Source organism: Marmota monax, unplaced genomic scaffold (assembly GCF_021218885.2).
Source record: "Marmota monax isolate L192 unplaced genomic scaffold, Marmota_monax_Labrador192_F-V1.1 WCK01_AAM20220418_F8-fsc00007, whole genome shotgun sequence".
Taxonomy (NCBI): Eukaryota; Metazoa; Chordata; class Mammalia; order Rodentia; family Sciuridae; genus Marmota; species Marmota monax.
Genome location: NW_026692781.1, coordinates 8,961,923 through 8,979,279, shown reverse-complemented (window position 1 = coordinate 8,979,279; position 17,357 = coordinate 8,961,923). Strand labels below are relative to the sequence as shown.

The 17,357-nt window shown below is 35.4% G+C and overlaps 2 protein-coding genes across 6 annotated transcripts in view; one reads left to right on the top strand and one right to left on the bottom strand.

Moving 5' to 3' along the window:
* Positions 1 to 6,499, bottom strand: part of Scrn3 (secernin 3) — a 30,145-nt gene extending 23,646 nt beyond the window's left edge. For 2 of the 5 annotated variants that reach the window (XM_046447181.2, XM_046447184.2), the window contains exons 1-4: positions 6,367 to 6,499; positions 4,442 to 4,608; positions 1,658 to 1,839; positions 980 to 1,179 (exon numbers count right to left, since the gene is read on the bottom strand). In XM_046447181.2, coding sequence (XP_046303137.1) covers positions 980 to 1,179; positions 1,658 to 1,839; positions 4,442 to 4,597 — 538 coding nt within the window. In that variant the 5' untranslated portion in view covers positions 4,598 to 4,608; positions 6,367 to 6,499. The other 3 variants (XM_058580209.1, XM_046447182.2, XM_046447183.2) reach the window with 3 other exon arrangements.
* Positions 6,492 to 17,357, top strand: part of Cir1 (corepressor interacting with RBPJ, CIR1) — a 41,631-nt gene continuing 30,765 nt past the window's right edge. The window contains exons 1-7 of the mRNA XM_046447180.2: positions 6,492 to 6,622; positions 9,627 to 9,721; positions 14,410 to 14,483; positions 15,576 to 15,586; positions 15,674 to 15,738; positions 16,113 to 16,161; positions 17,236 to 17,353. Of these exons, the coding sequence (XP_046303136.1) occupies positions 6,551 to 6,622; positions 9,627 to 9,721; positions 14,410 to 14,483; positions 15,576 to 15,586; positions 15,674 to 15,738; positions 16,113 to 16,161; positions 17,236 to 17,353 (484 nt within the window). The 5' untranslated portion in view covers positions 6,492 to 6,550. The remainder of the gene's footprint in view (positions 6,623 to 9,626; positions 9,722 to 14,409; positions 14,484 to 15,575; positions 15,587 to 15,673; positions 15,739 to 16,112; positions 16,162 to 17,235; positions 17,354 to 17,357) is intronic.

Sequence of the window (17,357 nt, the reverse complement as noted above, 5' to 3'; positions counted from 1 at the left end):
TTTCTTTCTTTCTTTCTTTAGGTTATTATGCATGGGATTGTTTTCCTAATTTCTTTTTCAATGGATTGATAATTGGCGTATAGGAAAGTTACTGATTCTTGAATATTGATTTTGTATCTTGATACTTTGTTGAGTTTGTTTATTAGTTCTAGAAGTCTGGGGGAACTTTTTAGATCTTATAAGTATGGGATAATAACACCTGCAAAGTGATAATTTGACTTTTCCCTTTACTCTTTGTATCCCTTTTATTTCCTTCTCACATAATTGCTAAAATTTCAGAAAATGTATTGAAATATATATACTCGTGAGAGTGGACATTCTTGTTTCACTATATCCTTTCTAACCACCAACCCAAAGACATCCATCTCCAGCTCCATTCCCCTTTTCTCACCTCCATACTTAAGCATGAAAGAATTTTGGTGTTCAGCCCAAAGTTAAAAGAGAACAAGATAGCAAGGGGTTATTAAAAGGAAAAAAGCACTATAAAATAGCCAAAAACTGATGCACATAAAATATACACACATTATATGAAACTCATATAGCCAGAGATAATGCTACCTTTTAACCTTTTCAAGAATGCACTTCATAGTACATGTTCTTTCCAATTTTTAACTTTTCCCCTACAAGTTACCCTTTATTTTGCTGGAATATAAATCTTCAAAGACAATGAAATGCAATATCTGCAGTTAAGGGTATATTTTATTAATAGTAAATTAAATTAAATCACACAAAAAAAGTTGTCCATCTAGATTAATTACCACAAGAGTAAGTTATTAAAGCAAAATCATTCCTTATGTTCTTCGTCTTCTGCATGTGCCCATTTGCCCTACTGCTTTCCCCCACAGGCCAAAGCAGTAAGACCTGCCACAAGAAACTGAGCAGATGTGCCACCATATTCTTGGATTTCCCCCTCTTTCAGAATTGTGAGCCAAAATATATTTGTTCCCTTATAAATAAAAAAAAAAAAAGTTTTCCATACCTTTTACTTTTTCTGCTGCCCAATGCTTCCCTGCAGTCTCCAGAATCCAGGCTTCATTCCTATCAGCTATCAGGAAACTGTTGTGATAACTAAATTCCACCCTGCCCTCTGTACAGTTTCCACCCTGGCCATATTTCTCTAACAAATCAACAATGACCTTGAGGGCTTTTTCAGCTGTGTCAGCTCTTTCAAGGCCAAGTCTAAAATAAAAATATTAAAATAAACTTTGTTTATTTTTCTGAAATATTTTCATGCTCATATGACTTTGTGTTTACATTCAAAGCAAAAATTCTTTCAAGTTAACAAATAATATGAAATCTAATTTTTAAACTTTTTGACTTGGTAATTTATCGGCAAGTTACTTTATATCTGAAATTCAGATATCTCATTTGTAAAATGATGATAGTAATACATATTCCATAAGGTTATTGTGTAAATTACACAATTATATTAGGTACTTCCAATGAATCATGATTTCCCCCTCCTTCCCTTCTCCCAATTAATGATCTTTGATAGCCATGAAATTGCATGCTGAAACTCTAAAACATTTTTATCTTTGATACTATAAAGTATCAAAGTCCAAAAAAATAAAAATTGAAAAATAAAATAGGTAAGAATTATACCAAGATTTAACAATTAGACAAGTTCTATAATGAAAAAATATAACACACAAATAACCTGACAAGGTCCATGCCCAGTAGTGCTTCTTCATCACAAACTTCTTCTCTTCCCCATACAGCTTCATTCCCAATGCAAACTCCATGCTCATTGGCTCCCATTTCTGCCCCCCACAACCAAGCAGGGCGACTAAGGACAACAGCATATGTTTCTGAAACTTGATCAATTTCTATATAAGTACACTGTTAAAAAAAAAAGTCATATCCATAACCACAAAACCAAAAAAAGTTATCAAAATCTAGAATTTCAAAAATCATTCAAAAGATACACCATTATCAAAGAGGTCAATGAAATATAACTAAATTGAAACTTTTAGTAATAAAGGCATTACTCTTAAAATATTCAGAATTAATGCTAAATCATTTATTCATCCAAATAATGGCTGAGTATCTCCTACCATAAAGTACTCTGCTAAAAGAGATCTTAGTTATAAAGACTTAATCAATACAAAGCTTACTTCTAACAAACTAAGACTTCTACATTAAGACACAACAAAATATAAAGTACAAGGGTCATGAAGAGAAGTGAACATGAGGCACTACAGAAGCTCAGGAAAGAATTCTAGTTGTAAAATCTTGAACATTTTTTGCAAAGGAAGATGTATAGGAATTGATGATTAAGAAAGGAATTCTCCAGCTGTGGTTGTGGTTCAGCAGAAGATCACTCGCCTAGCACGTGCGAGGCCCTGCGTGTGAGGCCCTGGGTTTGATCCTCAGCACCACATAAAAATAAAATAAAGATATTGTGTCCATCTACAACTAAAAAATAAAATATGAAAAAGAAATGAATTCTCAACCTCAATGTCCAGTGTTTCCTAATTAGGCACACATATGGTAACCCCTAAATACAGGAGTATTATCATAGAAGTCTATATCACTTGTGGAAGAAGCCCATCAGGTATGTCTGCAGCAGTGGAAAGAATGAGAACCACTGGTTTACAAGATAGCCATATTTAAATATAGAGATAAAGTGGAACTGGTATCCCAGATGAATAAACAGTTTCAGAAAAAGAAAAAATATATAGCCTAATATATAGAAAATGTCTAATATATCTGAGTGTTAGAATGTCACAGAATTAAAATACAAAAAATACATAACTTAGCAATAAAATATAAAGTGAAACTTTCACTTTAAAGTTCCATAGTAAATTATTTCTTAAATAAAAATTTTAAAGGATCCTTCAATTCATTTGTATACTATCAAGTGACTGAATAAAATGCATGTTGTTAGTGCTATTGCAGGGCTCAATAAACCTTTTAATGAATCATAAACCTTTATCCAGAATCTGGATTAACTTTTCTTATTCTACACCAATCAAAATCTTTTTTGTCTAACAAACTTCCTATTGAAGCTTTCCTTGATCCCTAGTCTGAATTACATGTTTCTCCTATGCTGCAATATGTTGCTCCTACTTAAAATTATCATTTAATTTATAGTGGAGTTAGTTGCATATACCTCCTATTCCAACTGTAGACTCTAAGTTCCCATCAGACAACATCTGACTCTTACAGCTGACTTTAAACTCCTTGCTCTAACATGCTTACATGTGAAAAGTATTCTAATATTTGATCAAAGAATAATTTTCATTAGTTATTTCAATTTCTTCCAAATCATTGAAATAAAAACCAGAAGCCTATTTCTAATTCAATTATTTTTCATATTTGAATTCTTGAATTTTAACTTCTATTATCTCTTCCAAATTGCTAGTTAATGATAGTAATAACTGTTTTATGATATTTTAAAAGTAGCATATTGCTAACAAAACATGTATTTCAGATTTCCTGTTTTCTGGGATACTTTGGTTTGCAATTTGAAGCAATGAATATCTCTGACATGCTAGAGGGCTCTGCCTGTTTTTTTGTGTCAATTCATGGCCTTAGTGATTTGTCTGTAAACTATTCTAAATTCTGGCTCCTGGTCAGAATTAGACAAATGCCTTTTGTGAATAACATGCCACCCCAGAACTCATATAGGAACTGGTTGTCTTGTAAGCAGAGTGATGCCTGACTTCTTAAAATTCATTTATACTCACCTTCTGTGGCATCAAGAAATATGAACACCCATGGGATATTCTCACTGAAAGTTGTCACATATAAACCAGTGTTTTTAAATATTAGAGGTTACACCTAACATCATGCTCTGTTCAAAGGAAGTTTTCATTCACTGTTGTGTAAAAAGAGTTACGGAATAATAGTGCTACATCTGGAGAAACAATCCAAGGGCCAGTGGGAAACAAAAATTCAACATCATCTCAAATAGAAAGTTGGGGACCCTTCTAAGAGTGTCAGACAGAAGCAGTTTTTCCCTTGGTGGACTGTCTAATTTTTATTGCTTGGTATTAAGTGGAGAAATTAAGCTATAGATTCTGGTGTTTAAGACAACCTTGGTACTCTGGCGATGTGAGGACTGCACTGCCTCTTAGAAGATGGACTAATATCTATGGGTGTTACCTTTTACTTTTTTAATGACATTCTTTTAAAAATGAGTTTCTGGGCTGGGGTTGTGGCTCAGTGGCTGAGCACTTACCTAGAATGTGTGAGGCACTGGGTTCAATTCTCAGCACCACGTTGAAAAAATACATAAATAAAGGTATTGTGTCTATCTACAACTAAAAAATTTTTTTTTAAAATACAAATATTTTTAAAAAATGAGTTTCCTCTGTTGTACATATTTATGCACTCTTTGTGAGGTGAAGGTGCTTCCCAGATTTAGACTTGGAATGAAGGCAATTTTTAAAAATAAAGTTTTGAATATCTAGAAAATAAAAACATATATTTCACCTACCTTAAGAGGTTCTCTGCTATCATGAACTGCAGCAGGAAAATAAACTACCTCTTGTACTTCATCACAGAGTCTGTCTGAATTTTTTCCAAAAATAATCCTCTTATCAATTGTTGCTGGGGGTAATGCCACAAATGTATCACAGGAATAGGGCTCCATTTTCTAAACAACTACAAAATCACATAGAAGTTTTTAAATAACAAGAGAAAACATTTTTAAGTATATACAAAACAAATACTCCTACTCTCTGGCCAAGGGATATTATTACCATGTCTAATGAAGGGTGTTCATTAAAGCTTTAAATATCATATACTATAATACAATAATCAATATGACTTAAGAATCAACCATGAACTACAAGAATCAACAAGAAAATAGCAATGTGAACTACTTTCTTCTAGTTGATGAGTCAAATTTATTCTCTAAAACCTTTCTCTCCTAAAGTCTCCCCTGAATTTCTTTTCACTATTCCTATATTTGGGAATCTCTACACCTAGCCTACTGTTATAAAGGCTATATTCTATATATTTGTGCACCAGTCCTCTTATTGGCAATAAAATCCTTAAGAGGTAAGAGTATGCCTTAATTATCTTTGTATTGTTATCATTGAAACTTACAGGGGAAAAAAAAAAAAACGTTTTCAGTATTTTCTCGAAATAAGAAAGAAAAGGTTTCCTTTGACCTAAGGAAGAATATGCACAGATTATAATATTAAAAAGACAGAAATTTTGAAACACATTCACTACTTCAAATATAAAAAATGTCAATGAAATTCCAATTGTCAATATTTCATGGTGGAAGTTCACAAATATAATTTGTAAATCCTGATTGTAGAATTTCATATGTAGATTGTCTTCACTAGAAATTTGAAAAATTTAAATCATCAATTTTAGTAGTATACTTAAGTATTCTATACATTATTTTGCTTTCAGAATAGACACATTGTTTTAGCTTTTTATTTTATAATGCCCAAACTCCTGAAGTTTTTCTCTTCTCAATGATGAGAAAGAGGTCACTATCCTTATTGTTCTTTCCTTTGAGTATTTCAACTTTTCTGTCTTGCATCTCCTTCTATTTGTGTTCCAAAGTTGGTTCCACCACTACATAACTTTGGCAAGCTATTTAATTGTTCTATGCTTGCAGGCTCAATAGTAGAATAAAAGATTAAACAGAGCTATTACGGGGATTTCAATTAGACATGTTAAGCGTTTTGCTTAACATGAAACATAGTAGATCCTCAAATGAAAGCTGTTATTATCTGGCAGAAGAGTAAAGTACACAAACAGTTTAGTCTAAACCCCGCTAGAGGACTTGGTTGATGTGTGCTCTATAATAATAGCTGCCACATCTACTCAAAACCCTGGAGTCCTGACGTCCATCAAGCTGCACTAGGAGATCTCAACCATCCAAGAGGGGTCGTCAGGGAAGCTAGGTACAATTGCTGCCTAGTTAGAATGGTACTTGGCCCATGAGGACATGAAACTTGGACTCTCACGCCATTTATCACTCAACAAACGTTTGCTGAACATCTTTCTGCACCAGGAACGTACAGCTGGAAATAACTAGAAACAAAAAGGGCTCCCGCTCTTGTAGAGCTGACATTCTATTTTATAGCTTTCAAAAAGTATCATCACATCGTTTGAACCTCACAATCGTACTCCAGTTAAAGCGAGAATTACTCTCTCCACAAGACAGGTGAGAAACCCGGTGCAGAAAAGTTTTTGCAACTCGCGTCAGCGTTCAACGAAAGCAATGGGCTCGAACATCTGACAGCTGGTAGAAAGAGCCGTCACCGCGGACCCCATACACTGCATGAGACGATCAAACCGCTGTGGCCGCGAGTCCCGCGGTCAGGCAGCGCTGCGCCGCAGCTAGTCCAGGGCTCTGGCCTCCGCTGCGCACGTTCCTCCCTCTAGCAAGCCCCTCACCTGGCCTCTGCGCTTCCTGAAGTGACAGCTGAAAGTAGCGGGAGGAGGCGCCTGTTGACGGAAGCTGTCACCTTTGACCTAGGAAGTTCCCGCGTCTGCTGGAGGCGCAGTTCCGGTTAGGCGGCAGAGTTTGTTTACGTTGCTCGCTGACGGGTCGGTTGCCTTCCTCAGCTCGGATGCCAAGATGGGGAAATCCTTCGCCAACTTCATGTGCAAAAAGGACTTTCATCCTGCCTCCAAATCCAATATCAAAAAGGTGAGTAGAGGATACCCAAAGGGATCTGGCTTACGGCCACTGGGTTCCCAAGGGCTGCTGAGGTGAGAGTGGTGATGTCACTGGGATGCCGGGGTATCACCTCCTCTCCAGGCCAAAAGCCCAGGTGCTCTCGCCGCCCTTTCCCTCACTGATGAAGCAGGCGCTCTACGTTTGTTCTACATCCAGGACGAGTTGGGAGGCCCTCGTTGGCTCTGTCGGTCAAAGTGTAAATCCATAAAACGTGGAGCCTGCGCTCACAGTTGCTCAATACTTGCCTTAACTGGTTCGGGTTTGGTCTTTTCGAATCCGAGGTTCACGGCTCCTTAGTTCTCTCCTCTACAGAGACGACTGTTTATTTAAGATAGATCGTATAAAAGAAATCACCCCTTGCTTCCTCTCTTCAGCTCACCTGATGGCCTCATTGAATATTAGCGTTTTAAATAATTAATTACAGTCGGGGCGGTGACGCACTCAGGAGGATTTCAAGTTGGCGGCCAGCCTTTGCAATTTAGCGAGATCCTCAGCAACTTCTCGAGACCCTGTCTCAAAATTAAAAAAAAAGAAGAAGAAAGGGTTGAGGATGTAGCTTAGTGATAGAGTACATCTGGACTCAATCACTGGCACCAAAAATAAATAAGGCAAAATTAATTTATTAGAGGCTGGAGTTGTGGCTCAGTGGTAGAGGACTTGCTTAGCATGTGTGAGGCACTGGGTTCAATTCTCAGCACCGCATATAAATAAATGAATAAAATCAAGGTCCATCAACATCTTAAAAAAATATTTTTAAAAAAATAATTAATTAGGGCTGGGGATGTGGCTCAAGCGGTAGCGCGCTCGCCTGGCATGCGTGCAGCCCGGGTTCGATCCTCAGCACCACAGACAAACAAAGATGTTGTGTCAGCCGAAAACTAAAAAATAAATATTAAAATTCTCTCTCTCTTTCTCTCAAAAAAAAATTAATTAATTAATTACAGTTCAGCTAAGCTCAGGGCAGAAAAACCATAGCGAAAATGATTGTGGTGAAAAGCAAAAGGATGAAGTAAAAAGTCAGAGCTTTGGAGGCAGACGAGGATTCTGACCATTCCAGCATAGTCGGTATTAGACCTTGCATAAAATATTTATATATTTATTTGTTTATTGGTACTGGGGATTGAACCAATGGGCTACATCCCAACCATTTTTTATTTTGAGACAAGTTCTGCTAAGTTGCTAAGGGTCTCTCTCTACAAGTTGCTGACACTAACCTTAAACTTAGCAATCCTCCTGCAGTCCCTGAATTACAGGCATTGCCACACAAAATAGTTAATATCCCTGATCCAAAATTTCTTAATCTACAAATTGAGGATGATCAGTATCACTTGCTTTGACTTGTAAAGTTGTGAAGAGTAAATGAGATGGTGATCTCATCCAGCCCCTAGGACTGTCCTCCATAAATATTAACACCTCATACCATTGAACTTCTATCCTTTTCTTTATACCCTGCATTCTTCCTTGAATGTGTATCTACTTTCCTAAATCTCTATCTGGGCCTTTAGGGGGAAAAAATGAGATAGTGTGGGTAGAGGATTTGAAACAAAGTGAGTGCTTAGTACTGTGTGCATCACATACAGGGGATACTAAAACTGTTAATTGACTATACACACAAACTTGTGAAATGAACTAGGCTTTTAATTTTATATATAGCTTGTTTTATGTTTTTGAGTTTTATATAGCCATGTGAATATGTACATATATATGTAAAGTATGTTACCACCATGTAAATAGAATTATGTTTTATATACTAATGCATATATGTGCATTAGAAAATCTTTGGCAGAACAGAGCATAATAGTGCACACCTGTAATATCAGTGCTTGGGAGACTGAGGCAGGAGGATCACAAGTTCAAAACCAGCATCAGCAACTTAGTGAGGCCCTAAGCAACATAGTGAGACCCTGTCTCTAAATAAAATTTTTAAAGGGCTGAGGGTGTGTGGCTTGGTAGATAAGACCCTTGGGTTCAATCCCTGGTGCCAAAAAAAAAAATCTTTTGCAAGGGTTGGGGTTGTAGCTCAATGGTAGAGCACTTGCCCAGCACATGTGAGGCACTGGGTTCAATCCTCAACAGCACATAAAAATAAATAAGTCAAATAATATATTGTGTCCATCTACAACTTTTAAAAAATTTAAAAAGAATCTTTGGCAGGATATGCAATAAATGGATAACACTAGCTACCTGTGAATACAATTACTTGATAAAAAATAACTTAATAACCAAAACTAAAAAATAAATAACCAAAACTTATAAAGCGTTCTATGCTTGTAAAGCATTCTAATCTATGTCTCATTCTCTTTACTATTTTTATGGTGTTGAGAATTTCACACCGACACCTTTACCCTAAGGTGTTCATGCTCCTGAGCACTTCTGTCTTATTTCTTTGGTTTTTGTTTTGTTTTGTGCTGAGGATTGAACCTAGGGCCTCCATCATGTTGGGCAAGCACTCTACCACTAAACTAAGCCCCTAGCCCCTGTCTTATCTCTTTGTTTCTTTTCTTGTCTCTTCCTTTTTTTCCTACAATTTCATTTCCTTTCCCTTTTTTCTCTTTCTCCAGTTCTCCTCTCTTAGGGTATTGGTGACACCCAGTAGCATTAGTGGCCACTGCATAACACTACTTCTTATGTCCTATACTAATGGGTTATCTATGTTAGACATATTCTATGTAAAGAAATGCTTTTTTTTGCTCTCTGAAATAACGCAGGGACCGGGTACAAGGTGCTGTTGTACCACACATACTGAAAGCAGTTCTCATGTTTGTGTGAAAGTATAGCTATGTTGAATGGTTGAATTTTAGGATTTATATCAAGATACAAATCATATTTTTAGATATTATTTTGTGATGATGTCATTATTACTAAGTTGGACTGCCATAAACAATGCCATTTTATATTTAATTATGAAAAAAACAAACTTGCTACTTAACTTAAATCCAACTATTTAATTTACTTTTTTACTTTATTCATTTAGGTATGGATGGCAGAACAGAAAATATCATATGATAAGAAGAAACAAGAAGAATTAATGCAACAGTACCTTAAAGAACAAGAGTCATATGATAATAGGTGAGATATGCCTCTCTGCCATTGTTTTTAGAATAATCAATTACAGGAGACTAATCCCTTTACTCTCATAGATGGCCACTTAATTTGACTTTACCCATAATTCACGTAAAATGTATTTTCATACGACTCATATAGTTTCTGAGCAAAGCTGGGTGTGGTAGCTACTTCAGAGGTTGTGGCAAGAGATTTGCTTGAGCCCAGGAGTTTGAGACCAGCCTTGGAAAATAGTGAGACCACTGTCACAAAAATAGATTTAATAAACAAAGCACAGTGTATTCCTAGCAGCTCAGGAGGCTGAGGCAGGAGGATTGGAGTTGAAAGCCAGCCTCAGCACCTTAACAAGGCTCCAAGCAACTCATTGAGACCCTGGCTGTAAATAAAATATAAAAAAGGGATAGGGTTGTGGCTCAGTAGTTGAGTGCCCCTGGGTTCAATCCCCTGTACAAAAATATAAATAAATAAATAATAAATATAAGTAAACCAATCAATGAAAATCAAGTAAACTGTAGAACACTCCTCTGTTTATGGGCATTGGGGTTGCTTATACTTTTGAGCTGTTGTGAATAATGCTGTAAATCTTGACATAGAGGTAACTGTTCAAGTTCCTGTTTTCAATTTCTTTAAATATATTTTTAGGTGGGGCTGGGTTTGTGGCTCACCGATAGAGTGCTCGCCTAGCACGGGTGGGACCCAGGTTTGATCCTCAGCACCACATAAAAATAAAGGCATTGTGTTATGTCCATCTACACCTAAAAAACAAATATTAAAAAAAAATTAACAGAGGAGGACATACAATCAATCAACAAGTACATGAAAAAATGCTCACCATCTCTAGCAGTCAGAGAAATGCAAATCAAAACCACCCTAAGATACCATCTCACTCCAGTTAGATTGGCAGCCATTATGAAGTCAAACAACAACAAGTGCTGGCGAGGATATGGGGAAAAGGGTACACTTGTACATTGCTGGTGGGACTGCAAATTGGTGCAGCCAATTTGGAAAGCAGTATGGAGATTTCTTGGAAAGCTGGGAATGGAGCCACCATTTGACCCAGCTATTCCCCTTCTTGGTCTATTCCCTAAAGACCTAAAAAGAGCATGCTACAGGGACACTGCTACATCGATGTTCATAGCAGCACAATTCACAATAGCAAGACTGTGGAACCAACCTAGATGCCCTTCAATAGATGAATGGATAAAAAAAATGTGGCATTTATACACAATGGAGTATTACTCTGCATTAAAAAATGACAAAATCATAGAATTTACAGGGAAATGGATGGCATTAGAGCAGATTATGCTAAGTGAAGCTAGCCAGTCCCTAAAAAACAAATGCCAAATGTCTTCTTTGATATAAGGAGAGTAACTAAGAACAGAGTAGGGTCGAAGAGCATGAGAAGATTAACATTAAACAGGGATGAGAGGTGGGAGGGAAAGGGAGAGAGAAGGGAAATTGCATGGAAATGGAGGGAGACCCTCAGAGTTATACAAAAGTACATACAAGAGGAAGTGAGGGGAAGGGGAAAAATAATACAAGGGGGACAAATGAATGTCAGTAGAGGGGGCAGAGAGAGAAGAGGGGAGGGGAGGGGAGGGGAGGGGGGATAGTAGAGGATAGGAAAGGCAGCAGAACACAACAGACACTAGTATGGCAATATGTAAATCAATGGATGTGTAACTGATGTGATTCTGCAATCTGTATATGGGGTAAAAATGGGAGCTCATAACCCACTTGAATCAAAGTGTGAAATATGATATATCAAGAACTATGTAATGTTTTGAACAGCCAACAATAAAAAATTAAAAAAAAAAAACACACACAAAAAAAATTAAAATTAAAAAAATAATAAATATATTTTTAGGAATGGAATCACTGGATCATATAATTCTATGTTTAGCTTTTTAAGGAATCACCAAAATTCTTTTCAATAGTGACTGTGCTATCTTTTATTTTTATTAGAACTTTATAGTTATATATAGTAGTTGGGGGGCTCATCCCAACAAACTCATACATGCATGAAATTTTAATTCAGGTCATGATCCCCACTTTTTCCTCCCATTTCCTTCCTCTCTCCCATTCTCCTTCCTCTACTATACTTCCATTTGCTTATTTATTTATATTTGATCAGTTCTTTTTACTTATGCATAATGGTGAAGTTCCCTGTTGATTTTTGTTTGTTTGGTATCAGGAGTTGAACTCAGGGGCACTCAACCACTGAACCACATCCCCAGTCCTATTTTGTATTTTATTTAGAGACAGGGTCTCATTGAGTTGCTGAGCGCCTCACTTTTGCTGAGGCTGGCTTTGAACTCATGATCCTCCTGCCCCAGCCTCCCAAGCCACTGGGATTTCAGGCATGTACCACTGTTTTTGTTTTTTAATTTATTTTTTAGTTATAGGTGGACACAATATCTATTTTATATTTATGTGATGCTGAGGATAGAACCCAGAGCCTCACTCATGCTAGGCGAGCGCTCTACCTCTGAGCCACAACCCCAGCCCCTCCCGGCCACAATTTCTTAATCCATCATTTATTGGTGGGCACCTGGGTTGATTTCATAATTTAGTTATTGTGAATTGCTCTGCTATAAACATGGAGGTGACTTTATTGCTGTAGTATGCCAATTTTAGATCTTTTAGGAAAATACCAAGGAATGAGATAGCTAGGTTATCCCTAGTTTTGTAAGAAATCTCCATACTGCTTTCCTGAGTAGTTGTACTAGTCTACAGTTCCACAAAAATGTACAAGTGTACTTTTTCCTTGCCAGCATTTACTGTTTGTGTTCTTGATCGCTGCCGTTCTGACTGGAATAAGATGAAATCTTGGTGTAGTTTTGATTTGCGTTTCCCTGATTGATAGAGATGTTAAACATTTTTTCATAGATTTTTTTGACCATTTTTGTTTCTTTTTTCAGAAGTTTCTGGTTAGTTCTTTGGCCCATTTATTGATTGAGTTAGTTGGTTTGAGTTTTTGTTGTGTTTTTTTGTTTTGTTTTGTTTTGGGGGGGGGTATTAAGTTGAATTCTTTATATATTCTGTATGTTAACCCCCTATTGGAGAAGTCACTGGTCAAGATTTTCTCCCATTCTGTAGCTCTCTCTCCATACTTTTAATAATTTCCCTTGCTGAACTGCTCTATTTAACTTTTTTTTTTTTTGGTTTTTTGTGTTCAGCAGTAACCATCCTAGTAAGTATGAAGTAGTATCTCATTGCAGTTTTGGATTTACATTTCCATAATATTTAGTGATGCTGAGCTTTTTAACTTTCATTTTTTAAAAAATATTTTTTAGTTGTAGTTGGATGCAGTACCTTTATTTTATTTATTTTGATGTGGTGCCGAAGATCAAACCCAGGGCCTCGCACGTGCTAGGCAATTGCTCTACTGCTAAGCCACAACCCAGCCCTTAATCTTCATTTTTTAATGGTGTTAATATAATACAAAATTTACATACTTGTGTAAAGACATGTTGACTTCTAAGTATATTAAGAGTTTTGGCGTCATCACCATAATCTAATTTCAGAACGTTTCATCTCCGAAAAAGAAATCTTATACCTATTAGCAATTACTTCCAATTTCCCAACCTTGTCCTTCTTCTACCTCTCAGCCCTAAGTAATTGCAAGTCTACTATCTCTATAAATTTGCCTATTCTGGACATGTCCTGTACATGTGGCATCTTGTAACTGATTTCTTTTTCTTAGCATGTTTCATGGTATGACATGTATCAGCACCTAATTCCTTTCTGTTGCTGAATAATAATCCATTGTATGGATGTCTGTACCTACATTCTTTTGCTTCTCTTTTTTTTTTTCCATAACAGTTATTTATAGAATCCAATGGAAGTAAGAGAAGAATCTCAATCATGTAGCATATCCATTTTGATTGTGTTTTCCAAGTATGAGAGGAAATTCTATTTCCTCGTTGGCTTTCTTCTTTATAATTAGCACTTTACCTGTATTTTTTGAATTAAACTTTAACTCAGACATACAATTTGTGGCTGAGGATTTTTTATAAAAAGCCAAACATTTCTTTTTGTAAATGGAACCTGAACAGGAAACTTTCAGTGTTAAAATGGAACAATAAAAATAAGATTTTTGAGGTACAGCAGGCACTGATTCTATCATATTAAGTTGCTTATTGGAGAGTTTTTTAAAAATGAGTCTTTTTTCATTGGCCTCACTAAAGAATTTGAGTCTCTCATTTAGATTCTTAAAAGCATTAATTGGCTTTGACTTTCTCAAGAAAACCCAGACTCATTTTCAAAACTGATTCCTCACAATTAAGAAAAACTGTTGGCAACCTTGTCCTTGTCCAACTGTTTAACTTAATTCCAACTCTGTGATGACCTTCAGGATTTCAACAGCATTTCAGAATTTAAGAAAAGTCCTTTAGAGTGACCGTAGAGTTTTTCCTCTTTTTTGTTGAGAGGACCAGAATATTTCAAGTAAGAAGACAGTTTCAGAACTTACAGCCTATTATTAAAGAAATAGTATTGTTTGATTTCCATTCACATATTCTAAAGAAACAGTATTGTTTGATTTCCATTCACATATTCTAAATGTCCTCTAATCACTGGGGTAAAATTTTAGAATTTGAGCTCTAACAAAAAAAATATTTATTTTTATTCTCTTGGGGTTCCTTTTGGGGTGGAAGGATAAAACTGTTAAGTTTATTTCTTATGTCATTTAGATTGCTTATGGGAGATGAACGTGTAAAGAATGGCCTTAATTTCATGTATGAAGCCCCACCAGGAGCCAAAAAAGGTACTTGCCCCCTTTCCTTAAAATATTTTATGTGTTTACAACTACAGATTGAGAACTGCTGGGTGGGATAGCACAAACCTGTAGTAGCAGCTACCAGGGAGTCTCAAAACAGGAAGAGGCAAGTTCAGGACCAACCTGCACAACATAGTGTGACCTCCATCTCAAAGAAATTAATTAATCAAAATTAAAAAAAAAAAAAAGATTGAAAACTGCTAATAGACTTTTTTTTTTTTAAGAGAGAGAGAAAGAGAGAATTTTTTTTTTTTTTTTTTTAGTATTTATTTTTCAGTTTTCGGTGGACACATCTTTATTTTATGTGGTCCTGAGGATAGAACCCAGCTCCCCGCACATGCCATGCGAGCGCGTTACTGCTTGAGCCACATCCCCAGCCCGCTAACAGACTTTTTAAAAGTATTCTTTGTTTTTAAAGATTGTTATCATGTCAGGTGCAATGGTGCAAACCTATAATCCCTATCTGGGAGGCTGAGACAGGAAGATCACAAGTTTAGTAACACCCTCACTTAAATAAAAAGGACTGGGTTTGTAGTTCAGTGTTAGAGCACCCCTAGCTTCAATCCCCAGTACTACAAAATAATAAATAAAATTGATTTTCTGAGGAGATAATAAAGAATAATATTATAACCAATAAAGTAGAATAAATATTAAAAATATTGTTCTATTTTAGTAATTTTTCATGAGGTGTCCTTTTGGGAGGAAGAAAATCTCAACACCAGCAGAAATGCATTTATTCTTTTATAATGTGGTTATATCTTTAATCTTTCCTTCTAAATATACTTGTGTGTATAAAATACAATATTCACTGTCAGTAAAAAGCATAAAAGTTTCAAAATTAGCAATTAACAATTAGCAATTAACATGCTTGTTAAATACAGTATTGTTAAATTCAGTACTGTATTTTATCCTTTCGTCCTTGATTTTTATCTCATGCAAGAAGAAAGAAGTCAAACCAGTACAATCTTACAAATTATAATCAAATAACATATCATAGTGGTAATATACATTTGACTTTTACACTGATAATTTTAACTTGTCCTACTTTTTCCCCTCCTGTATTTTTGATATGCAATCAAGAAAACAAAGAGGTAAAGCACTATTTACTCTTTGAATTTATTTATAATTAATTTTGATTTTATGGAGAAAATTGAAAGACTTTTTAATGAATGTTTTAGAAAGAAGAAACAGAAGGAGAGACAGAATACAAATTTGAATGGCAGAAAGGAGCTCCAAGAGAAAAGTACGGTCTGGTTTGCTTTTAAGATACAATATATATCACTATATCTGCAATCCCATCTTATGTTATCACCTTTATATGCATTAGAGAAAGTAACTAATATGAAAACATTTTTATTGAACTTTCTTATGCAACCAATCTACTTTTATCATAGTCTTGTTTTATATACTTGTTCTTTTTATTTATAAATTACAAACTATAAGCCTAGGTATTTGATAACTATTTTGAAATATTAAATAGACTATAGTTCCGTATACTTATTGAAGTAATAACACATTTCATATTGTTCTGAGAACTATAACTTTTTCAAGTTAACTACCATTGAATTTATTAAATTATTCTTAATATTTTGTTTATACATTTTCTCTACTTAATAGATATGCCAAAGATGACATGAACATCAGAGATCAGCCCTTTGGCATTCAGGCAAGTGACATGTATTTTACCCTTTACGAATAATTTTTATTTAGTGAATATCTACATTATTATCAAAAAGGTGTTCAAGCTGAAAAAGAACAATATGGTTTGTATTTGTATCAGACAATGGTAGGAATAAGGAGAAAACATTAAATGTGGTAGACTGACCAAAAATGGGAATCAAAATTACTAATAAGAGTTATGGGCGGGCTAGGATTGTAGCTCAGCGGTAGAGCGCTCGCCTAGCATGCGTGGGGCCCTGTGTTCAATCCTCAGCACCACATAAAAATAAATAAATGGAATAAAGGGATTGTATCCAACTACAACTTAAAAAAATAAATATTAAAAAAAAAAGAGAGAGTTATAGGGCTGCAGTTGTGGCTCAGCTGTAGAGCCCTCGCCAAGCATGTGTGAGGCCTGGGTTTAATCCTCAGCACCACATAAAAATAAATAAATAAGATAAAGATATTGTGTCCAACTACAACTAAAAAATAAATACTTTAAAAAAAGGAGTTATAATGATATTGGTGTCTGCTCTTTTCTAAGAATTTGGAGAATTAGTTCATGACCAAGAAAAGATTTAAAACAGTCATTTGTTTAGAATCAGGGCAGCCTGTCACTAGAGGGAATCCTTATAAAGAAAATGTTGTTGGAACCTTTCCTTGCTTGTTCATTTATGTATTATCTGTCACTTCAACAGCAGAGCTGGGTCATTACAGTTGGCACAGAGGTTGGGCCTGAAAAGCTTAAAATAAGTTCTATTTGAACCTTTACAGGAAAATTTTGCCAGCTCCTGGTTTAGAAATTTGAAACTTTTAATTTTGACTTATTAAAACTAAGAAATTTTAAGATGATATTGTTATATTGCCACCAATTAAGAAGTAGAAAACAATAGGATTCACTTAGGTATTGGGCAGAATTTATAGTAAGATTTTAGTATTTGTATTAAATTTACCAAACTTAGTTTTGTAGTCTCTTTTCCTACAGATCTTTTTAAAATGTGAATAATTTAACTTGAATCCTGCCAAACATTGGTTAGATTCTTAGTATTTTAGTAACCAAAAGAATATTCACTTTTCTCAGGTTCGAAATGTAAGATGTATTAAATGTCACAAATGGGGTCATGTCAACACAGATCGAGAGTGTCCTTTGTTTGGTCTTTCTGGAATCAATGCAAGTTCGGTTCCCACTGATGGCTCAGGTAG